The sequence below is a fragment of the Crassostrea angulata genome, chromosome 4 (genome assembly GCF_025612915.1).
Source record: "Crassostrea angulata isolate pt1a10 chromosome 4, ASM2561291v2, whole genome shotgun sequence".
NCBI classification, from domain to species: domain Eukaryota; kingdom Metazoa; phylum Mollusca; class Bivalvia; order Ostreida; family Ostreidae; genus Magallana; species Magallana angulata.
The window spans coordinates 26,862,781-26,888,143 of record NC_069114.1 but is presented as its reverse complement, the minus strand read 5'-3'; the positions used below and the strand labels follow the sequence as shown (position 1 = coordinate 26,888,143).

Below are 25,363 nucleotides of genomic sequence, written 5' to 3'. Positions count from 1 at the left end.
CAAATAACTAAATAATTTTATATCAAAAAATATTTTTTACATAAGCTTTTTTATCGAACCATTTTGACAAGAGCTTGGACTTTCGGTAGGATGTAACTATTTCTCAGTTTAAAATGACAATGAGGGTTCATGGCTGAAACAAACTTGGATTCATCAATAGAACCATTTTAACATGAGTTTGGACTTTGGGTAGTTGTGTCAAACAGCAATGTGACGCAGGCCTGTCTATTTCATCATTGGGCACTCAGCCATGGCTCTTTGAAAGATTTGTCTGGCTTTTGAGCTACATGTAAGACTACGCAATCTATGCATATTTCACTTGAAACAAGGGATCAGTAAGAAGCTACTTCTATTTTGGGAGTTAAACATTTTTTTTAAGAGCACAGAGGCAAGAACTTGTAAAAAATGTTACAAGAATTGCAAAAATTCAATCACGAATTATTGTTTACCAAAGTGTTACACAAGCTTATACTGGTATTACTCGTAAGTCTACTAGTATTTTACTTTAACCTATTTTCATCAAAAAGTTGTTATAATCTGAGTGTTTTATATAAAGACATACATGTATAAACAAAAATATTTGCTGTAAATTGTGTATACATGTACAACAATTTTTTTTTAAATTGTAATCGATATCCGAAGGTTCTTAATTCAAAGTAAGATCATATTCTAACATTGATGCTCAGGTGAGCAATGCGTCCTATTGGCCTCTTCTTTTAATATGTTTTTGCGATCTATTTTTGGTAATAAATATCCTAAGCTATCTGTGTCAGAGAAAAGTAAGATTTTAAACGTTGCTGCTCAGGTAAGCGATGAGTCCCACGTGTCTCTTGTTATTACTGGAGAGAGAAAAATACAGAAATATACCGTATGACCATACGTCAAAACAATATTTGAAGCTAAAAGCTAAAAAAAAAAAAACCCGGACATCAATATAAAAGGTATACTGTATATTCCACAAAATTGTCTAAGCCAATTTATGAATTTATCTAATTTTGCAAACGTTATAATTACATGCATTTGCCGTTTAATGTGAAGATTTCCACTTCGTAATTTCATAATTATTTTTTTTTATGAAATATGATTTTTTTTATTTAGATATAAAGTGTTCAATTAAAAATGTATAGTATGACTTTACTTATAAGCATTTAAATGCATTTTGTGTGCTATTTTAAAGAATTAACAGGTTTAAATGTTAATAAACAAGGAATGAAATATAAAGGAAAATTATATAAAACTGAGGAACGTCTCGTCCATCCTTAACGTATATAGCGGGTAAAATTGTCTGCCTGATTCGGCGAAAACAAATGTGAGAAAAGCTGTCAAAAATTAAATCTTGAATTAAACTTTTTAAACTTAATTTGATATGTACTTACCCTGAGGTACCCTCACTCAGAAACGAATATATGGACCAAAATGAAAGCATAAAATATTCTCGACTATTTAAGTCTTGACATCTTGTTGGTACAGTTATCCTCCTTGTATTGGCGTCAATCGTCAGGTGAGTTTCCTAACTTTGTTTTGCACTTACAGTATTTTAAATAATAGTACTATTTTTTTGTACTCAGCTCAAAGGTAAAATAAGGAAATTTAATTAACAGAGTACTGAAAACCTGCTTTAGGCATCATCCGTCTCTCAAACGTATCAATACGCATCCTGTACGTACTTCAACGCTCCTCAGAAATCATAGATATATTGAAGTTAAGCAAAATAACTCTCTTTATTAAATCTGATTATTCAAATGCAAGAAAACATGGAATAGTATATAAAACACAGAATCACTAAATACGTGTAGAAGAAGACAGACACTCAGAGAATTAAAAAAAAAAATTGTTGATTTTTAAACCTATGAAAAGGCAAATGCTTAGATTCACCGAAAGCACTGTTTTTTTCTGTAGCAAACAGCAAAGTTCAATAAAGGAAAGTTATATAAGATGCTGGAGAAAAAAAGAGAATTGTATGTCGACAAATGCATCCTAATCAAACGTTAATACTAGTATGCACCAACAAGTTCAAATCTGCACCAGTTTATAAAGTTTCGAGTTTTTCTTCAAAATGTAAAATTCCGTTTTTATTTCAAGCTGTCCTTGGGTCAAAGGAATTGAAAGTCTGAACGTCAGACCGATTTCATTTCCATTTACCACCCCGAGGCCTGAAATTTTCGCCTTTTCTTAACTTTGAGAATTTGTTGAATCACATTCATAATTTCTTCTCTGGATAAATTGTTGCTTCCGGCGTCATCACTATGGGTGTCCCGCTTTTTCCGTCTCCAGCCGCTCGAGTTAAACTTGTAGCTGCTTTGCCGCTTTTGTTCTTTGCTCACCACCATTTCGTTTCTCAGCTTCATGAGAAAAGCGACACACTCGTTCAAACTGTCGTCGTCCCTCGTATTCCACAAGATTCCACAGAGAGTCATGGGTCTTTTCTCCATCAGACTTCCGATTAACAAAATGACGTCAGCGTTGTTTGGAGGGGGTCGAGCTTCACCAAAGAGTTCCGAGTTTTTGGCGAGATCATTGTGGAAAGTCTCATCGGCAATTTTAGTTAAAATGTCTCGAATTTTGTTGTCGTTTTGTGGAATTCCCCATTTTGGAAATTCTTCGATGGAAACTACGGACCCGGTACAGATCGAAAGTAGGACAGCAAACAGCATTTTCTCCATTTCTGAAAAATTTCGAAAAAATGTTAAAAGAGAAAATGAGAATATTAAGTAAATAAATAATACTTATAAACGTTTTTAGCTTGTAGGACAAGAACAAAATGCATAAAATAATGGAAGTCCCGTCTTACCAGCAATAAATCAGCTATTTTTGTAATACAGAAACTCACAGAAAATATATCAAATGCTCCACCAACGAAGCACAAATATCAAATGTCTCCAGTCCAGATTTAATCGAAATTATACATTCCATAGGCCGCAGATGTAAATTATATAGAGTAACCACACAGGGGTATTTTTTACTTGGGGAATAAATATTTCTTTTTCATATTGTATCTGTTCTCTTATCAATATGCGAAGCTGCCTCTTCATTGCTTACAATAAGGATTGACTGATTAAATATGCATCTCCCCTTTATTTGTAATCGGCAATATCGAAGAACTCTGACCATATTCAAAAGACAAAACAGCCTTAAGCTTTAGAGTTAAATCCTTTGGATTTAAGGAAAATAAATAATTCATCATGAATTGGATTTCATCAGAACTTTTCACTCCTTTGTAAATGAATTGAAACGATCAAAATTATAGACCAGAAAAAAATATACTCAGTCACTATAGGAATCTCAACATGGCAGTTTGGCTTCATATCAATTACAACATTTCTAAAGGTAAAGGAAGCAAAACCTTGTCCAAATTAGTAAAATATCATAATAATGTCAGTACAAGTGTATCATGCAGAAAAGAAGGAACGCATTTTTTGAGGGAAAAAAAGTGAAGTTATTAAAAAGTACGAATATCCTCCAATTCTTCCAATATCTTCCTGATGATTAACATCAAAAACATCTCAGAACTACTAATACATCCATGTAGATCCTAATTAGCCAAAACTACAATATTATAAAGGCGGACAATCAAAATCATATATTTACGATTTCTTTTAAGGTGTGACCGCTTAATTCACTTCTTTGCCTTCCGTCAATTTTAGATTTTAAAAGTGTTAATCAAAGCATAAACTATAATTTGCTCTGGTTTGAAGCAGAAATGGGTAGTTGCTTTCCCAATCTGCAGCATAAAAATTGAAATTTTAAAAAAAAATCCCATTTTTAATGGGGTTTTTTTCCACTTTGTTTTATAGAAAAATCTCGACGCCTATTTGGATATAAATGAAACTGTATCAGACTTGGATTTTAAAAATCAACAGTTATACGTCGTTGTCTTACGAAAATTAATGATTAATGATGATGATGGCTGCCAGTTAATTAGGTCTTGAATCAGAGTTTACTGCTCATTAATTTGTTTAATAGGGAAAAAAATCGATCTTCATGTGAAAAAACTACAAATGGAGTTCTTAAGGCTCTCAGGGTATGTTTTTTTTTTAAATATACAGTACTTCATCCAAGAAATTAAAGACATTTGTCAAGATTGATTTTTAGGGCAAGCTTATTTTAGTAAAATGTGTTTAAAGTACTTTGAAAATAGCATCTAATTTTTTCGCTCCAAATTTTGGACGGCAGAAATATATGTGTTAGCCGTAAATCAAACAAAATGTTTCCCTCAATCCAGACAGAAGGTAAATTCAAATCCAAAATTTAAAAAATCAACTCAAAACAAAATTCGAAAATATGGAACTTTTATAATTGTGCTTAGGCGGTTTCTGAGTAGCAAAGCAGAACTTTAACCGTTAAATGTTTATCGATGTACTCATATAGTGCGAAAGATGTCATTAGACAAAGCACGCAAGAAATCCTCAAAACAGCATGGAATATCATTCAGAAAAAGGAAAACAGTTAACAGAAAGCAGCTTTTTTGTTACAAAAATGTGTTGAAAAACATCGATTATCCAACAAATTACAAAGATTAACCTATTTTTGTTGATGTGTTTACATAATCATGATGAAATAACACTTTTCATTGCATTTGTGTACTCATTTCAGATATAAACAGATTGTATTTTTTTTCACCTACATGTACAAGAATTCTTTACACGTTTCTTTTACTTTCAAGCTTAAAGATTGCCATCAAAATGGAATTAACATGCACTACCTTTACGAACATATCATATATATGTATATTATACAATGTAAGTGCAATAGCATAATTAATACGTTTTGGCTGGTTTCAATAAGTATCTTCTTAATTTTAGAACCATTTTAACAAGAGCTTGGACTTTGGGTAGTTGTGTCAATCGGCAATGTGACGTAGGCCTGTCTATTTCATTGCTGACCACTCGGTCTTGGCACTTTGAAATCAACAAGATGTGTCTGGCTTTTTAGCAAAGACTACACAATCGGTGTATATTTCGCTTGAAACCAGCGTCATTTTAACGTTCTTTTGACGCAAGAAATAGATAGTTACGTCCTACTGAAAGTCCAAGGCCTTGTTAAAATGGTTACAGTTGTGAAATAAAAAAAAATAAAAATATTTTCAATTAGCGAATTTTGGCTTAAATTTTCACTATCTTTTCATAACTTTATACATAACTCTTGTTCCAAAGGAGTTAAATACAACCTATAAATGGCCACGGCCATTCAGCTCTCTGTAAGAGGTCTTGCTCCTGTATGCCACACCGTGTTTCACGCAACCCTAACTGATGACAGCAACCAGAAGAGCAATATTCATACCATGAAGAGAAACGAGAAACCACAAAAGAATTTTTTTTTGTAAACTTGAGACGATTCAAGAAACCATGAAAAAAACATATTCCTCGTGACTGAACCAAACAATCATTGATGCAACATAATAAATAGTGTAAGCTCAAGGTAAATTTATCTGCCCCAAGCAACCATTAAATAATCCCTAGTCTTAGACTGACCAGTAGTCAAGATATCATTTTATCATGATACTAGTATCTATACCATGGCCAGACCCGAGCATTCATGAAAGCAAAATACACTACAAAGTATTCTTTAAATATCCTAATCCTAATGATGACATCAACCAGAAGCAGCCAAAGCATATAGCGCCGACCCCAGCAACCACGAAAGTAACAGTTATACTACGGTGCATATTCTGAGACTGATCTAAGCAACCGACAACTCATTTTATGCAAAGAAATTAGCTCAGTCGCGGTACAAATCTTGGACGTTTCCAGTAACCGTGAAAACAATGCCTACTAGTATCAAGGAACCGGTTCCAAAGGACACCATTTGGGAAATGGAAAAGTTCGACGTGGTAATCTTTTAGCATTGCTTAAAGCAATTAACTATACTCTAGTTTAATTCCAATAATCATGAAATCAAGGTTTTCTAACGGACTGGTGCTGTAATGTTTTGTTAGGGTAGTTTAATCTTGCGGTTGCTTTTTATCCAGTCTTTAGAACATGTGTCATCTGGGAAGGCATAAACGCAACGGAATCTCAAAAAATGGGATATTTCATTGTCATCAACAAAAATTCAACAAAACCTAGTATACTATTTGACAATGGTTGTTAATACCTCGTTTAATGCCAGAAGGAACATGACTGTACCAAAGTCGAACAAATATGCTATATTCAACTCTTCCTGTTTCAGTTGATATTCATTTAAAATTCAATCATTTATAGTGGGGTTTTTTTTATCGGTTGCCAATGTATAAGTGCGGTAGCGGCCAGAACAAAGCCCAAACTCCAATCCATTCCAACTCTCTAACTATTCCCCGTATGCAACCTCTAATACTGGAGAGTCGCCAAAAGCCACGATCTGCTTTTATTTAATACCGTATAGATCTATTAAGGGGAGAAAATCGACTCCCCAATATACCGGAGGCGACTCCCCAATACTTTCTGGCGACTTCCTCGCAATAGGAGTTATAAAAGGTGGCTATGCTAGAAAAAGTCATAGCTGTTGTTTTTGAGCCTATAATATAAACCCCCACACAAATCTCATTCAAATCAATATATATTTTTTTTTCTCGTACCAAAATCATCATAAGGTTAACATTGGGGCTAAAATTCAAAATAATTGAAGGCCTAGACCGTGTATGGGCGTTGATAGGAACTGAGAATGAACCTATTTCCCTGAGTGTAACACATTTGTCTTTGTGCTTCCACCAAGAAGGTACATTTTTAAAATTTGAACGTAAAACATGCTTTAATATACAAAGAAAACAGAGAGTATCCCTCGAAACTTTTCTCATCTTTTTACCGACATTGTATTATTGCAATATTGAATGATTTAATGAAAGTACATATGGAACTATGAGATAAAAATATTCTTTTAATATTGTTCATCGTAATGAGATTGAATAGGGAAACAATAACGTTTTTAATAAAGATTTATTTAACAGAGGCCATTGTGAAACTAAAATTGGCAATATTTCTGAAAATCAAATTTTGGTTCACGATTAAAGAACGAAGATGAAAATCAGAGCATATCATGTGACGAATAAAAAACCCACTCGATGGCCACAATGTCATTGCACAAAAACGCAACCAGATTTGTGTTGTGCATAGACCTAATTGTAAAAAATTAAACCAAAAAGTTAAGATGAAAGAACTCAAACTGAAAACAGCTGTTATGAAGGTAAAATACTTATAAACCCATTAGATCGATTGTCACGAAAATTATACACCTGTATATAGAAGATATAATAACATTATCCAAAATGTGAAACTACTATCATATCATTTTGATTATGTTTAATTAAACCGCGGAACTTTCGATATGAAATGGCATTTGCACAGCAATTGAAAATTAACTTGACGATATTCTAAAGACCTTTTAAATTTCATTTTCTAAATAATAAATTATATTATGTAATACCAGTTTGGCACTTTTTCTAAGCATCAAAGAGTCACATCGCCTTCTTAATTAAATTTCTAAAATGTTAATTGAATATGAGAACGAATCCAATATTTCTTAAGCATTAATTAGAGTCAATAGCAAACACAGAGTTTTGCTCGTAGAGCATTCTTATTGAAACGGAATTTGATTCAAAGGATACTCTAATACTAGTATATTAAGACAAAAGAACTCCTTTCAGTAAAGAAATCGTAAACTAATCACTCTATGTGCATTCAATTTGTCAAATGCGAAAACATATCAAACATTTGTAAAGTTGAATTTTCGACTGAATTTTCGAATGACATTGAATTTTACTATATTAAACAAAAATGACATAAAATCCCCGATCGTTGATATTATAAACTTTTTGCCTGGATTCTATTTTATTCATTTCTATCTGAATTTCATTTTTCATCATATAGAATTTAAAAAAAACTTTTATAGCTTTCAAAGTAGCAAGCACAAAAAATTATTTTTTTTTTAAAGCAAAGTTTTCAAAATTCGAATTAAAAATAAAACTTACAACGATGGGTTTCGTTATGTCCAGGTTCTTTCAGTAATACTGCTTCTCTCTGGGGTATTTTCTAGGTTTTTTTTTATATTGTCACCATGTCAGGAGCCGGTTTCCCCGTGTAGCTATCTCGACTCACCTGAAGCTAAGACAGTGGCTACGTCAGTAAATAAAGCTGGATAGCTTCCCATATAAATCTTCCAGGGCGTGCAGAAAATTCAATCACCACAGTTAAGTTTGGGGGATGGCATACTAAGTGGACAGAAATAGGGCACTTTTGTTGACCAACTCACCGAAACAAGCTACAAATGACTAAATCGAGAAACTGAGTAAAGTTAAACGCATAAATTTTGCAAGACTGCGTATGATCATCGACTACTACGCGTTTGGCCTTTGGTCAGATAAAGGCGGTTCAGTCCAATGTATTTCCTTAAAAGCTTCTTGACTTTTTTTAAAAATTCATTCTCTTTATATAATCAAAATCGATTTATGATTTTTCTTTAATCCGTGCATTTTGAGTTTTAGTTGCCATGGAAGCAAACTTTTTGGGGCTATTCTTGTTAATTTTGTTAATAGCAATTTCATCAAACAGCTATTAAACGGCGAATTTTTCTATGGCTTTAACTGAATGCAACCCGTTATTCTAAATATTTTTGCGTCATAAATCAGAGTCATCTCTCTGTATTCTAATCTTTGATAATCAGTGGCATTTTCGCCAATACATTTATACGCAAGAAGCTTTAACCCAGTTTTTGTCAAAAATCGGGTTTTGTTCGTTGTTCGGGATATTTAAAAAAAAAACGCTTGTACTTTTTATACTTTTTTTTTAACCAAAGAATAATCTCGATATCTTTTACCCCTCTCCAATGTATCGTAAAATGATTAAAATTTCAAAATGGGTAAAGTATGGAGAAGTTGCCACTGAAAAATACAAGATCTTTCATCGGAGTAAACCGGTTCATCTTGTTACTGTTTGGTCTCAACAAAGCCGTGATACACTGTGCTTTTCCAGAATTATTCCTCAAACAATGAAATTAAATACATAGGAAGCAAAGTCCTTAAAATATAACGCACTGCAATTTGCAAGAAGACCATTCCAGACAAACCCCGGTTTCGAACGGTTCCGGGAATTTTATTTCCGTACAAGACGTGGTTAATATTCAAATCTTTTTCATGTCATCATATGCGATTTTGATAATGATAATGTACATATTCGCACATGTATCAAATCGAGTTATGATATTTAAGTTACGGCGTAATGATATGAACAATAGCAAGGAAGCCGGATTTTTTTGGGGGGGGGGGGTTTTTTTTGGGGGGGGGGGGTTGTAGTTTCTTTTGAGATTAAAAAGAACACATGTATTCCTTGACCAATGGATTAACTTCTCGGTGATGTTTAGTAAACTCAACTATTTCCACCCACAATGAAATTTGTGAACAAGGAAAATATATAGATTACAAAGCTGCCAATGATATCTCGGAAGAATGAAACAAATGCCTCTTGTTTTTCTTGGTTTTTTTTTTAATTCTATAGAAATACCTGTATTTTCATCTAGCAAACGAATGAATTCGCCATTAAGGAATGACAATATCGCAAGATCGGTAAAAGATGAAAAAGGGATTTAAGATTTCCATTTCCAAGGTCAAGATCTCTTCAGCACTTAGCAGCTTAAACTCACCGACGTATATTATGATATGATATTTAGAATATCAAATAGCTATAGACGGAAAGGGGATTGCATTTTACGACCTTGGTATTTGGTACGTGTGTATATTCTTAGAACAGAATGTACGAAATTAAAACACATTCGTTTAAGGTTATTCATGTATGAACGCCATTTATAATTGGTTCTATATTACGTTTTTTATATGTCAAGAATTCCCTAGTGCACATGAAAGAAATTCCCTTTTCTGATGTCAAATTGGTCCATAGTGGAATATTTTTATTCTGTGTATTGATGCTAAATTAATACCGGAACAATTAATATAGGACTCTATTAAAAAGTGGGCCGATTTACCCACACTACGCAAATTATGTATCAACTCATTGATAACTTAGTCTTGATAGCGATCTTCATCGAGAAAATCAAATATTACAAACGGAGCCATTGCATGCACAAATTGCGCTGCGATTCTCGTTTGTGAAATAAGGTTTGTTAAATGCTTTATGTCTCAGTTTCCTTAGTTTAAGAATAGTTGTACATGGACTATACATGTAGTGGACGAAATACTATACCAATACCTATACCATACGTAAATCATATTGTAATGATGATTACTCGATGCTATTTTGCAAAGTTTACAATAAGAACGATTCACATATAGATATCTGAATACAATCTGTGTTTTGAAAGTTGCTTGAAGAATATACATGTGAACAACTGTAGTTAGTTTAATATGTATTTTACCTTCATTCGTACGCGAATCATTATTTCACAAAAATCTTCTCTTCATAATGATAATGTCATGTTGTTAATTTTGTATTTACTGCCCCAGGTAAATTCAAATTTACAACATGGCAACGGCATAGTTAATTTAGAAACTGTATCTTTTACATTTATAAGTACTAGTATGGTAATTATTCATTATGCGGTAAATAGAAATCACTTCATTCCAAAATCCGATTTGCCCTGTTCAAGCTAGCATTAAAATTCAAATTATACATGAAACTGAATTTAAAAAAAATTATGTGTTTTGGAATATATTTCAAAGGCTAGGTGGGTGTTGCAAAGAAAATTTTATGCATGAAAAAATGCAGCGTTTACAAATCATTTTTCGCTCCTAAGGAAGTGTCTTGCAACCCATATCCACGCGCCTCAATCATAAATAAATACTATACAAGCAAACGTTAACCGATGCAAGGATAGAGATACCAATTTATTTTTTAATTTACAACAAAAAACTAACCGCTTCTTCTCCCCCTTTGAAAGATATTCAAACATGATGGCCATAAAATGCTTTAAAACACATGAACTTACCTTAATTAGATTAATCAATGTCTCCTCTAGTCGCTCTTTATCAGAAAGATCCCCACCTGTACATCACGTTATGCTTGTATAACGAGCTTCAAGAACGACTCAGGGGGACTAGTCCTCAAGATCACCAGCTAAAACTTTATAAGTACGGCTCCAAGTCTACGTTAGTCTCAGTACCATCATTGGTGCCAGATTCAACAAGTGCTCTTGTTCATTTATCAGTATTCTGAGAAAAAAATGAGGCTGGATTTTTCATTTTTATCGGCCAAGGGCGGAGGTGTTGTTGTATATAAATATGTATATGTTAATGTCGTGTTCTAGAGAATTAGCATTCGATCCAGTTTTCTGACAATCAATGGTAATTAAGGATCTTGCAGTATACTAGTACTAGTAGTCTTTTCTCCTATAGTCTGTCTTTGAATACATTCCGAATGCCTTAAAACTGTATTCCTAAAAGAAGATTTATTTCCTTATATCCTCTAGTCATTTTATGATTTTTAGTGGGGTTTTTTTTTTGGTTTGTTTTTTTTTTAACTTGATTCTGTTCACTTTAATTTGTTATGGTAATGCGTTCATTTAAGGAGGTAATGGACGCTTTGTGATCTCAATATGGATGAAAGTTCATCATACTTGCACTGATTTTTTATTTAAAGTATTTAAATTGTTCAATATTTAATCATGAAATGCATTTCAAATATTTGTTTAAAGCTAGGTGAACGTAATTTTAAAAAAGGTACCCAGCTCCTATACAAATAGCAGTACAAACATTTGTAATATCTTAAAAAGTAACTTATCCGCAGTGCAAATTCTGTCAATGACTATTTCATTTTACACTCCACCGAAATGAGTTCCATATAAAGGTAGGTTTGAGGCGATGTGCGCAAATTTTACATATTTATAGATTTTATTCCACAAAACAAAATATAAAGATTAAAAAAAAAATTGAACTATAGGAAAATTTCAACTTATATGTTTTGTACTTCCTGAAATGTGTTTGTTTATTTCATATTGTGAACAACGAATTTGTTTTGGAATCGCGTGATGTTATTTATGATAGGACAAAGTCGCTTTCTGTGCAAAACAAAAATACAGATCCCGGTTTAATCTTATTGTTTGCAACATTCCAAGCTAAAGTTTTTCCTCCCACCTCAGCGAAGTGTACCGAAAACCATTGGCTTGTGAAAGATGTTTCTGATAGTCTTCCAGAAAAGAGAAACAAAAAAGCAACCTTTTCACACCCTCCCACAATTCATCTTTATTCAATTACTAAATATGAAAATGAAAATTGAAAAAGTGATTAACTTTGTTTTTATCTTTATTCAGAAAAAGGGGGTATCGGTACAATACCGTTTTTATATTTTACGGCCATTTACTTTTTTTCTTATCCACTCCCCCAAAACGGAAGTGACTGCTTTTGTATCCAGACGAGGAAAGTGAAAGTAAGAATATCACACGAACGAAAACAATAAAAGCTTTACGTGTTGGTGGTTACGCTCTGGTAATTTTCTGTTAAGTAGGCCCAATTTCTTTGGTGGCATGTATCTGTTTCAACCAGATTAGAAACCACTTTCAACTGATCAATGCCTGGAATGCGCAGACTTGTTTCATACTTTTTGCTACCATTAGTGACAATTATTTAGCGTGCCTAGAATCGTTAAAGTAGAAAATGGAATATTTTAATCTAGAGACATATATACAAATGATTTGTGGAAAGCTTTCATCAGGTTGGGGCGAAATTTTTATCAAAAGAAATACTTTTTCGTCGTCAATTTTTTTTTCTGATTTACTTTTTGTGTTTATACGTAAACTCGTTCTTATAATGCCATTGGTCATAAACACAGATCTTCCGACGATGTGAGTGTATTGCTGTTAATATACATTACTAGATAGATATATTTTATTGCTGAACAACTGATTTCAACATTAAAAAACATGCGCATGCACAAAAATAATTATGCCACGTGTATATTATATGTTTTCATTAAAAATGCCCACTTTTCGACCCCTCTTTGACCCCCATTGTTAGAATAATAAAATAAACAGGAAAATTATTGAAAAAGCATGCTTCTTTATTGATATTTTTTTAAATAAAAGCTTCCATTTCTTCAAATAATGTTCATTCAGTCCATTTATCTATGAGCCTGGACCATCTACTGGTATCTTTCTCCTCAACTCCAACCTCCCCCGGGGGTTTATGGTATTAATATTAAACTTAATAAGCAAGCTTCTCTATTGATTTCTCAATTATTTCTTCTTTCATTATCAAGATTTTTTAAGGGTTATTTTCCTGACGCCTTTAATTTACAACTTTTAAAAATGGCAGCCTACGCGATGGGTAGGAAAACTGATTTAAATATGTCACGGGGTCGTTACTCCTCGTACAAAATAAATAAAAGGATGCATGGTTCAGTTTTCCAACATTACTTTATTATGGTGAATAATAATGATGATGAGAAGGTGACCTGAAATGAAAACATTCATACAATTGACGCATACATTTTTATAATATTTAGATATTTTAAATAATGGAACTTAAATGTAATAGGATGAAACTGATGACAGTCTCAAACTATTTAAACAGACAAGTCGTAAAACTGTCGCTGTCTGCTGGCAAATGAGTTATGTTCTAAAATCATGGTGCAAAACATTATAAATTAAGTGTTATCACTCACACTTGCGCACTGACCATACACACCCATGAAAACCTGTTTTTCCACTACCAAATATAGACATATTGTAGCTATTACCGTATTTGGTGAATCACAACCCAAAATAATACAATCACGTGACAGAACACGAATACCAGTCAAACACGAGTAAACCATGAATGAGTTAATAATGAAATGTATGGATGAATGAATGAGTAAATAAATGATTTACTTAATACTAAATTATATTCAATTGTATCCCTGTGACAAATGTTTAAACAACAGTAGCCAATTGGTTTTTATAAAAGATTACCTTACCCTGTTTTCATCTTTTTCTTATTATTGCCACAAGAATGGATTTGGGTCCTTTATTTGATTGTATTTTTAAGTAATTTACTCGAGAGCGCTGTCTATACTCCGTTTGGTTGAAATTGGTTAAGCTATGGTGGCATGGAATGTACAAGTCCGATCGAAAATAAAAGTTCTTTGAAAATCTTCCAGAAGTGACCATAATCCTTGCTATACGCAATAACAATTACAACGATTATCATTAACTTCCATCAAAACTCTACGTAAGGGGATATGGTCGTTATATTATTGTAACATTTCCATAGCCCCGAAAAAGATTGTGCTCGACAAACCCAAGGTTCATAGCAACATTAACCGATTACTGCCAAGGACTGGAGAAACTATCGTCATTGTTGCTCATGATAGTGATGCAATCGGCATTGTTGATGACAGGCGCATAAAATGTCACGTTGAAATTGCCAGCGCTGTTCTAAAGCTAATCTTTTTATTAGACAAAATTTAATCATATTTTCGGAAAAAATCATTGCCTGTTTTGAAACAGAACCAAAGTTGACAAGAACTCAATGACAAAACAAGAGCTAAAGTTGTCGAAAGAAGTATGTTGTTAATATCAATATTAATTTTTCATATCTTTTTAATTAAGAGAAGAATTGACCAAAAAGCCTCAAAGTTGAAACAACGTACGCGCATATAATATTTTTGATGGAAAATAAACAAAAACCTTAATATAGCGGTCAGTCACTCTGAGTTTAAAGAAAAAACAAACAAAGGACGAGTAGAATCTAAAAACAGAAACCAAGATCGATGCATTTCTTTATTGACGGAAATCGCTTCGGTGTAAAAGAGCATCCGCAAATGACAATTCTGTCGAGGAATCGGTAGCTTTCACAGGCAGAATTAACAATGATCTGTCAACGGACTTCAAACGAACAAACAGAAGAACTCCTTCCACGTAGACCCGTCTTATCGAAGCCCTGATTAAATGATTTACAGATAATATTCCCATCTCCATTTTTAAAGTTTTAGGGCTCTTCCGGAGGCAAGTGAACATCAAATATACGCAGTTTGTATTTGAAGTCTGTAAAAATTATCAGCTGGCTTTTCTTCCTTTGATAGGCAATGAATCGGGCTTTTTTAGCGCCATCGACACAAATAGAACTAGATCGCTTTCCGTCTAAGGAGAGAAGATTGACACCTTTGTTCATCCAATCACAGCAATAGATGAAGCCTCCTTCCACCACGAGACAGGAAGGGTGTGTTATGTGGTCCACGGCCAGTGAATTCCAGATCACTTCTCCCAGAAAATTCACACACGATACACACTTTTCGGACATGTTTGACACATACAAAAAGTCGTCCGTTTTGTCCAGTACCACCACGTTCGATCTGTATTTTCTTTTTGTAAATTGTATATTTAGAGAGAAGTCTTTGTATTCACTTCCAGTCTTAGAATAGATCTGTATGTGATTTTTATTGTCTATTGTATAGAGAACAGCAAACCAAGTACCATTAAACGTTATTGCCTTTGAACTTTTACAGACGGGAAATCTTCTAGGAAGTCGTGTGACGTATTTCCCTGAAATATTAAAAAATCCTATTGCACCCGATTCGAGAATAGCGATGTCGTCGAACTCAAAATGGGTCAGGGAAATCAACTGCTTTCTGATTTTCTGCCGGTATGCGTATTCGAATTCCGGGTCAAAGACCATAATTGTTTGGTTGTTCCTGTCCAGTACCACAGTTCGGCCGTTGTCAAGACAACACAGCCCACTTACTCGACATTCCCGCTGCATCTCATCTTCGTCCACATTATGGACAGGGACATCCGTCACCCAGGTAAGCTGGCAGGGGTTCGTTATGGATTGTGAGGAAAGAATGCTAGGGTGTATTGATGAGGAGGAAACGTCCACTTCCGGAGGCTCAAGGACGCTTTTCTTGTCGTCATGGTGATCATCATGGTCAACTACAGGCTTGCAGCAGCATAGTCCCATTCTACATTGAACGAAATTATTAATCTGTGCCGCACATTCATACAGTGTCATTCATACATGCAGTTCAATAATTTCGAAGAATTATAATTATTTCTTTATATTTGTTAAATGTTGAACTTCGTTTGTTTCTTTTTTAAAACTTAGTCTCTTAAAACCTCGTCATTTGAAAATTATTATCTGTATATATCATATCAGTCAGTTATGAAAGTAAATCGTGAGGACATGATATCATCATAAACTTATGTAAATAATACATATACCGGTATCACCAAGAATTTTGTAACCATGGTACATAATTACCCTTTCGAGCATTTTAAGTACCAACAATTTATTTGCTAGTTACATAAGAAGCAAATTAAGCATTGTCATCTATACTTTTAACTAAATGAAGTCTTTTAAATCAAACTTTATGGACATCGCCCTGGAAGAGTGCAGCATCTCATTTAAATCATTGAGCGGTTCCTACGCACACTGTATGAATGGTTGGTGCTGTAATTGATTCTTGTATCACAAGCTTACTGAATGAAAAAGCCGCTGTTCCTGTCAGATTAGTTCTGGGATCAGCTTTATTGGCATACTGTAATTATGGTTTTGTAATTAACGGAGATGCTAAACTTTCAAGAGTTGAATTAATCCCGACTGCACTCTCAATGCGCCGTCACACATCACGAAATTCGCCTACGCTTGTCCCGTCCTATTGAGAAAAAAATAGGCCGAGACGACTTCAAACGTTTAAAAGAGGTCAAGGACTTATGTCATACAGGAAGTCAAGAGTCAAGGTCACGGGATATAATTCCATTTACATCGTAGGATTGACGAATTTGTCTCTTTTTAAATCTAAACTTACCGACTGTTGTTTATGTGTTGTCATACCGGTAATTTAACAGAAATTGAAACAAATTGCACACGCATCAAAAACTCATGTATGACAAACGCTTTTTTAGAAAGCATCTTACTTTAGAATTGTTGTAGTCAAAATATTGCGTTCCTTTAAATTGATGGCCAACCTTATAATACTGGAAACAGGGAAATATTCGCCCCCGTTTTATTTTTGCCTTTTTGGTCCTCGTTTCCTGCGGGCGAATTTAAGACTGGGCGAATTCTAATGTATTATATTATCTCTCTTTAAACATAACTATGTCTTGGCGAGGGCCAAACCGTTTGCAAGTAAAGATGAGCGAAAATAAACAAGGGCGAAAATCACCCGGTATAAAGTATATACCAGGCTCAAGCTAGCAGCCACTAACAGCAGCCACTAAGCCCGTAGAAGCTAGCAGCCAATAAGGAAATTAATCAAAGTACTGAGAGTACTCGAACAGAAAATTATATTTTATTTGATTATCGACATATTTTAATTAATATCAAAATGATTAATGCTCAATAATTTGTAGGAGCATTGACGACTTCCGAAGCAGTAAAGCTCGCCTGGATAAGAGTTATAAATGCGTCTTTGTTGGATAGAAATGAATTACGCCTATACGGGTTTTTAGTTATGAAAATAATGTTATCCTAAGTGTAGTCTTATTGATACAAATAGAAAAACTATATGCATCGTAAAAAGTGATATGCAAACGTATTATGATATAAAAGCCATGATAAATTAAAGTAAATTAAAAGGCATAAAACGATACAAATACAATAAAACCACAAGCCAATCCAGTGTTGCAGGATAATTTGTTTACATCGAACTTGAACATGTGCGTGTTTAAATATTTATCCTCGGGCCTTTCACTCCCCCGGAAACAACATCAATCGAAAATTAAAAAGACATCGTAATATTACGAATATGCGACAATAGAACACCCAGCATTGTGATTTTATTCCCATAAAAAATTATCATATGTCGCAAACAAAAACAGCGAAAATCATCAGGTGAATTTGGGATTATTTTTTCTCAGCCATGTTTTGACGTGAACCTTCGAAGAATACAACCATGACAATGAAAAGGGTCGGTTTAGCTCACCCGAACTTTGTCATATTTTAGCATTTCACCATGATATAGGGGTGAAAGGCGGACCATTATCTCTTTTATCTTTGAAGTGTGCATCAAACGAATAACAGGGTAGTGTAAGGAGCATATGGGGCTATTATTTCCCGGTCTCAAATTTGGGCTGTAGGGGTACCACGAAGTGGCTCCCAGGGGTTCTGGCTCATTTCAGATGTTTATATCTCACTTAAGATTGACCACAAGAACTTGGCAACACTAGGATTAACTAGAGGGCCTCAGGAGGTATTCATAATAAGCGTTAGAGGACACTTATGACCCCTGCAAGGGTCCAGTTAGCTCACCCGAACTTTGTCATATTTTAGCATTTCACAATGATATATGCTAAAATATGACAAAATTCTGGGAGCCACTTGGTGGTACCCCTACAGCCCAAATTTGAGACCGGGAAATAATAGCCCCATATGTCCCTTACACTACCCTTTTACTCGTTTGATGCACACTTCAAAGATAAAAGAGATAATGGTCCGCCTTTCACCCCTATATTATTGTGAAATGCTAAAATATGACAAAGTTCGGGTGGGCTAAACCGACCCTTTTCACTGTGAATGTTGTATTCGAAGGTTCACGTCAAAACATGGCCGAGACAAAATAATACCAATTTCACCTGATGATTTTCGCTGTTTTTGACTATGATATATAATATTTTCTTATGAGAATAAAATCACAATGTTAGGTGTTCTACTGTCTCATATTCGTAATATTACGATGTCTTTTTAATTTTCGATTGATGTTGTTTCCGTGGGAGTAAAAAGGCCCGAGGATAAATTTTTAAACACGCAGATGTTCAACTTTGATGTAAACAATTTATCTTGCCACACTGGGTTGGCTTTGGGTTTTTATGGTATTTGTATCGTTTTATGCCTTTTAATTTACTTTAATTTATCATTTCTTTTATATCATAATACGCTTGCATATCACCTTATACGATGCATATAGTTTTTCTATTTGTATCAATAAGTTTACACTTAGGATAACATTATTTTCATAACTTATGACCCGTATAGACGTATTTCATTTCTATCCAACATAGAAGCATTTATAACTCTTATCCAGGCGAAGCGTTACTGCTTTGGAAGTCTTCAATGCTCGTACAAATTATTGAGCATTAATCATTTTGATATTAATTAAAATATGTCGATAATTAAGTGAAATACAATTTTTCTGTTCAAGTACTCTCAGTACTTTGATGAATTTACTTATTGGCTGCTAGCTTCTACGGGCTTAGTGGCTGCTGTTAGTGGCTGCTAGCTTCAGTCTGGTAAAGTATATTGTATGTACAATGTATACTAGTACACCTGAACTCAAAGACCTTATCAAGTTAGTATATTTTGTTTGTTTGTTTTTTTCTCGTTTGTATTAGTTGGGAGATTTGTTACGGGTATGCTGAACACAGAATATATACATGTTTATACAAGATACTCAAAGAATTTCGAATTTTTGCTGCTTTGATTTAATAATGTATAGAGAATTTAAGGTAATTGGGAATCGGATGTAAAATCATTCTTATCTAGAGAGGGCTTCCACTATGTATGACTGTCGGTAGTAAAGTATAAACTATAATTAAAGAGTTTAATCAAACTCCAGAAACACTCAAACCTTGAACTTTAACTAGAATCAGGGATGGGGTAATGGTAATTTGTAATGGTAATTGAGTGTAATTAATTACAAATTTTGATGTTATTGAAAGTAATGTGTAATTGGCCAATTTTTCAATTACATGTAATGGTAATTTAATTAATTACTTTAAAAAAAGGCATGTAATTCCAATTACTTTTCAATTACTTTCAATTACACACTGATGTACATATATATATGAAGCTGTCCACTACCCATTGTTCCCAACACTATCAATGGTACAAGATCAAGTTAGGAAGAGTAGTCAAAAAGCATTAAACTATTATTATATATATCATACTAAATATTTTTCAGAATGAATTTTTTTCAGTGATTCAATATTTAATCATAAGTTTCCCAAATTTAATTAAGTACATGTATTTGATGATTTGCTTGATCTCTTTTTATTTTTAAAATACTTATTTCCCTTCTTATTAGAAAAATTAGTGTGTCAATTATCATCGAGTTAGATTAAAACATCACTGTTTAATTTACGAACACAATCAGTGTTAAATAAACTACCAAGTCATGCAGCCTAAAATACATAGAGCTCAAATGCATGGCTTCCAAGTTTTTGATGCCTAACATGTCCACAGGGTGTGTTCCCTTATTGCAAACATTTGATAATTAGGTAGAGGACAACAGGTGTTAATTGTGTTTTGATAACAATTATAGTCTGCCCTCTACCTGAGATTAACCTGTACTTTGGCATTGTATTTACAAAGAAAAAAAATAGTGTATAAAAATGATAGGAGAAAGTTTTCATTTAATAGTTTTGCATGCAGGAAATACTTGAGTTGACATGATAGGTGTAGGTTAGGGGATATGACTTTCAAATGTTTATTGAATATTAAGGTGGTATGAGACACTTCCATATTGTGACTACCGGTACCTGCGTTTTGAAATAAACAATTAAACCAGATTTATATTTTTTCTTTCCAAAAATTGTTACTTATCAAAGTAGTTAGCAAATTCTCAAACAGTGTCTCAAAGTATTTTGATAATGATGAAACTTTATTCACATTATAGACATACGTCCTTAGATGTTTATGTGTTCTAAATAAATCATAGTTTTATCAAATTTTTATGAATTTCAAAATGTAATTTGTAATTTGATTAATTACATTTGCAAAGTAATTGTAATTTAATTAATTACATTTGAAAACTCTTGTAATGGTAATGGTAATTTAATTGAAGAATTTAAGCAAGTAATTGTAATTTAATTAATTACTTTCTATTGTAATTGACCCCATCCCTGACTAGAATCGTTTATTAATTTTTTCCCCCTTAGTTCTTAAGAATGCTTTCAAATCTCAATTGTTGGTGAAGGTATGAAGAGGTTGAAAATGCAATATCTTTTCATTCGTTTTTACAGTAGACTTCAGCAAGGTACATGCACAGACTTTTAGATTTTACTTAATTTCTTCATACAGAGCTTGAGTGAAGAGTAATAAGACGAAAAACAGCCACTATGATTGTAGAAAAGCATTTTCGAACAATCATTTTTTTAGTCACTGAATATTTCGTAGCAAATATTGACTGCAGCACACAATTTTGCTTTTTGCGTTGAAACACAATATACAGGGTTATTTTCGCCCGTTGTTTATTTCGCCCTTTTGCACTTGTAAACGGTTTCGCCAAGTCTTGAATTCGTTCAGTCATTAGAAATAATGATAGATACTCTATCTAAATTGAATTCGCTCAGTCTTGAATTCGACCGCTGACCAAGAGGGCGAAAGAGGCGGGGAAAAACATGTTCGAATATAGCCCTGTATACAATATTATAAACCTGTAAACCCTAATTTTCTTGTATGTTATGATGTTTACATAACGTATAGACCACTTAAGTTATTCAACCGCGAGTTTAAAATGTTTTACTTGTATATGTTTACATTTTCGAATGTTTTTGTCTGTGATAACTATGGAACGCCTCAACTGCCTTATGTAGGTAATCTTCATTATATGATGATACTTTAACATTACATGCTGATACTTTAATATTATATGATGATACTTTAACATTACATGCTGATCATTCAACATTATATGATGGTATTTTTACATTACGTGCTGATACTTTAATATTATATGATGATACTTAAACATTTCATGCTGATACTTTAACATTAAGTGCTGATACTTCTTCATTTTATGATACTGTATCATAACATGCTGATAGTTTAACATTACATGCTGATACTTCAACATTACATGATGGTACTTTAACATTACGTGCTGATACTTCAACATTATATGATGATACTTTAACATTACATGCTGATACTTTAATATTATATGATGATACTTTAACATTACATGCTGATACTTTAATATTACATGATGGTTCTTTAACATTACATGCTGATACTTCAACATTACATGATGGTATTTTTACATTACGTGCTGATACTTCAGCATTACATGATGGTACTTAAACATTTCATGCTGATACTTTAACATTAAGTGCTGATACTTCTTCATTTTATGATACTGTATCATAACATGCTGATAGTTTAACATTACATGCTGATACTTCAACATTACTTGCTGATACTTTAACATTACATGCTGATATTTCATAAAATGATGGTATTTCAGTATGCGGTGGTTCTTAATTAGCTATAAGCACCAGAATCGTGATTCTGTATTACGAAGAGAGTACAATGTATATGACTTAAGTCAAGCTACACAACAATTCAAACAAGCTTCATTTATTACTTCCTTTATTTCCTTACATTAAAATGGACACTTTTCGAACCCAATTGGTTATTATTTAAATACGTATTGCCAAAACTAGAGCTTGGCCACTCAGGTGAAACTGGATTCTGGAGGGAAGTGGGGCACGGTCGCCTTCATTATATTTGTAAGAACCACTCAATCACGACAATTAAATAAAAAAAATTATACATATCCTACATGTATGCATATGTATAATAAACACCTTAATATAATTATATTCATACAAAAAACTAACAAAGATAATCAACTGGAGTATGTAATGAAAGATATTTTTTTATTCAATTCTGTAAAAATCTCAAAATGTGCACACAAAAAATGCCATGAGCACTCTTTTTTCATGGACGCAATCATATAGTTATTCAACTATTCAACTAGCATGTAATGGTAAAGTACCATATAATGAAGAAGTATCGGCATGTAATGTTAACGTATCAGCACGTAATGTTAAAGTACCATCATGTAATGTTGAAGTATCAGCACGTAATGTTAAAGTACCATCATGTAATGTTGAAGTATCAGCACGTAATGTTAAAGTACCATCATGTAATGTTGAAGTATCAGCACGTAATGTTAAAGTACCATCATGTAATGTTGAAGTATCAGCATGTAACGTTAAAGTACCATCAAGTAATGTTGAAGTATCAGCACGTAATGTTAAAGTACCATCATGTAATGTTGAAGTATCAGCATGTAATGTTAAAGTATCATCATGTAATGTTGAAGTATCAGCATGTAATGTTAAAGTATCATCATATTATGAAGATTATCTACATAAGGCAGTTGAGGCGTTCCATAGATAACACTACGAATCAATTTTGAACCCTAAAACCCAATAACTTCATAAAACATGAGTGACACAAAATGGGCATGTTCTTATGCAAAACTAAAAAACGGTATTGGCTGCGTCGCGTAGTAATACATAGCATGTGCTACATGAAAAAATAATTGTTTAAAAGTGTTCAAATTTAAAATATAAATATAAGGAATCGTTCTTTGAATATTATGAGGTGATAATTTCAGTCGGAGCGTGGTCAAATCTATCATAAACTATTATATATTATATATCGTAATTATTCCACTTTTAAAATTATTCTTATTTTACATTTAAATCACTCTTGAAATGTTATTGAAATGTTAACTAGCAAAAAGGATAGGAAGATCAATTCATTAGATAAAATGGCATTTAAAATGAGATTAAAATCTTCCACACTTCAGATTTTACAAGAGATACACCCGTTTCAGTCAATTTGTCTTATTACTGTACTAAAAGTCAATTTTCTTATGAATCATATACTATAGTAATTAGGAACAATTTTTTTCATGATATGAGTATTTGTGGTTTCGATCTTTCACTTTCTAATCCGCCTTTCTATGGGCGCTTTACACACTTGATTCACACAAAGTCTTGTTTTACTGATTTCAGTCATGATTGGTTTCGTCAGGTCGGCTAAAAATTGATTTCTTGCAAATGGTTTTTTTTTTTTCATTATAAAGCAAAATTTCACAAGAGTGTAGTGTAAGTAGTATTAATAAACTTTAATAAGGCAAGATGGTCAACTAATTAATAATCAGATCTACCTAAAAAGGTGTTATTTTTATTATCAAGATATGATTTAAAAGCTGTAAACTATAATATAGTATAAAGGAGCAATCCAGCTATTTCACATTTTAAATTTGAGTATTTTCTATATTTTTTATTTAGAACTCTTCTTCTGAAGGAGACCAAAGCAGTCAAAAAATGGCCAGGGCAATTGAACCCTCTTAAGTGTGCATCTACTCGACCATGGTCATCATGAAGTTAGCAAGTTCAAATACATGTAATTCTACGCGTAACAACATGAAATTTGTAGGCGTTGTCTTGGCCAAGTGCTTCAGACAATTTAACAATTAACGTACATGTACTTCTAACGATAGAAGTATATAGATGATCTAATCTTCATCAGACCACACGTCAGTCCTGTTGACAATTGGCATCGTATACGCGATGCCTTCATTCCGTCTGCAAAGGTCTTTTGCCGATATTGGTACTTACTTATTGCAAACTTTTTTTTTAGATGAATACATGTATGAACATTGAATGTTGAAGGCTTTGATCTTTAATACTAAAATATACGTGAACATCTTTTATTGAAAAGTACGTGTTGTTAATTTCTTTAGATAATAACAAACAATAATTAGTTGGCAACCTTACCTGTTTCATGCGAAGCCCCACCTCAATGAGAGCGGTAGCTACGTAGACTCTAGAGGGCAGCGAGGGCCATATCGAATCCATGGCACGTTCTGCAATAATCAAAATATCTATTAAAATAATTGCCGATGTAATCACTCTTTTAACAAACGGTGCCATTGTCTTTTACCCGTTCCCAATACACAACCGGTCAAGGTTAAATCAATCAAAATAACCTATCATAACGATCTATTGTGCTAATGATTGAAAGACAATTGTTAGATATGAGTTTAAATCCCTACCTTTTCTTGAAGACTTTTGGGCATTTTTTATAAAAAGAATAATATCTCTGTATTTTATACTAAGAAAATTTTGTCTGAAAATCACATTCATGACGTGTAGTATTAGATATATTAAACAGAAAAACAAAGACTCTCTCTCTCTCTCTCTCTCTCTCTCTCTCTCTCTCTCTCTCTCTCTCTCTCTCTCTCTCTCTCTCTCTCTCTCTCTCTCGTACCGTTAAACCGGTTGGCAGCATCGTGTGAAGCAATGTACGTCAATCAACAAACGATATTCTCGAACTATACATGTTATGATTCATGGACAGTGAGTAGATATCGCATACATGTATACCCCTTTCTGGACACATCTACGTCTTACATTGTGTACATCTATATATAAACAGATTATCTTTCACATGCCGGTTTGTTATTATCAGCTTTCAATTTTCCTATCATCTCGATGAAAAAAATACTTTAGAAGTTTAAGTCCGGCGTTTTCGGATACACAAAATGTAGTCATTGCCTTACTTCTTCAAAGGAAAATTTTCTTCTTTAGCCAAATATAATTTATCGATTGCACGGCCATTCAACGGATATCAATCTTGTTTTGATCGACTTTATTATTCCCAGACAACAAAGTTATATGTATAGTGAATCATAGTCATGAACTCTTATAGATGCGCAATGTACAAACTGTGGGT

General features: G+C 33.2%; 2 protein-coding genes across 4 annotated transcripts; both read right to left on the bottom strand.

Moving 5' to 3' along the window:
• Positions 1 to 1,696: 1,696 nt before the first annotated feature.
• Positions 1,697 to 11,105, bottom strand: LOC128181435 (uncharacterized). Of its 3 annotated transcripts, XM_052849833.1 has the most exons (3): positions 10,909 to 11,102; positions 7,943 to 8,075; positions 1,697 to 2,665 (listed from the first exon to the last, which is right to left on the bottom strand). In XM_052849833.1, the coding sequence occupies exon 3, from the start codon at positions 2,661 to 2,663 to the stop codon at positions 2,139 to 2,141; it is 525 nt and encodes a 174-aa protein (XP_052705793.1). In that variant the 5' UTR covers positions 2,664 to 2,665; positions 7,943 to 8,075; positions 10,909 to 11,102; the 3' UTR covers positions 1,697 to 2,138. The 3 variants fall into 3 exon arrangements, with proteins under 3 accessions (XP_052705793.1, XP_052705794.1, XP_052705795.1); XM_052849834.1 differs by lacking the exon at positions 7,943 to 8,075 and having other exon boundaries at positions 10,909 to 11,105; XM_052849835.1 differs by lacking the exons at positions 7,943 to 8,075; positions 10,909 to 11,102 and adding an exon at positions 2,792 to 2,898.
• A 2,353-nt stretch (positions 11,106 to 13,458) lies between these two features.
• Positions 13,459 to 24,940, bottom strand: LOC128181091 (uncharacterized). The gene is made up of 3 exons (XM_052849361.1): positions 24,899 to 24,940; positions 24,406 to 24,494; positions 13,459 to 15,854 (listed from the first exon to the last, which is right to left on the bottom strand). Exon 3 carries the CDS (start codon positions 15,851 to 15,853, stop codon positions 14,885 to 14,887), a length of 969 nt encoding a protein of 322 aa, XP_052705321.1. The 5' UTR covers position 15,854; positions 24,406 to 24,494; positions 24,899 to 24,940; the 3' UTR covers positions 13,459 to 14,884.
• Positions 24,941 to 25,363: the final 423 nt, after the last annotated feature.

Bases quoted from the DNA above. Each gene is read 5' to 3' on its own strand.
- LOC128181435 (XM_052849834.1), bottom strand. From the start codon at position 2,663: ATGGAGAAAATGCTGTTTGCTGTCCTACTTTCGATCTGTACCGGGTCC.
- LOC128181091 (XM_052849361.1), bottom strand. From the start codon at position 15,853: ATGGGACTATGCTGCTGCAAGCCTGTAGTTGACCATGATGATCACCAT.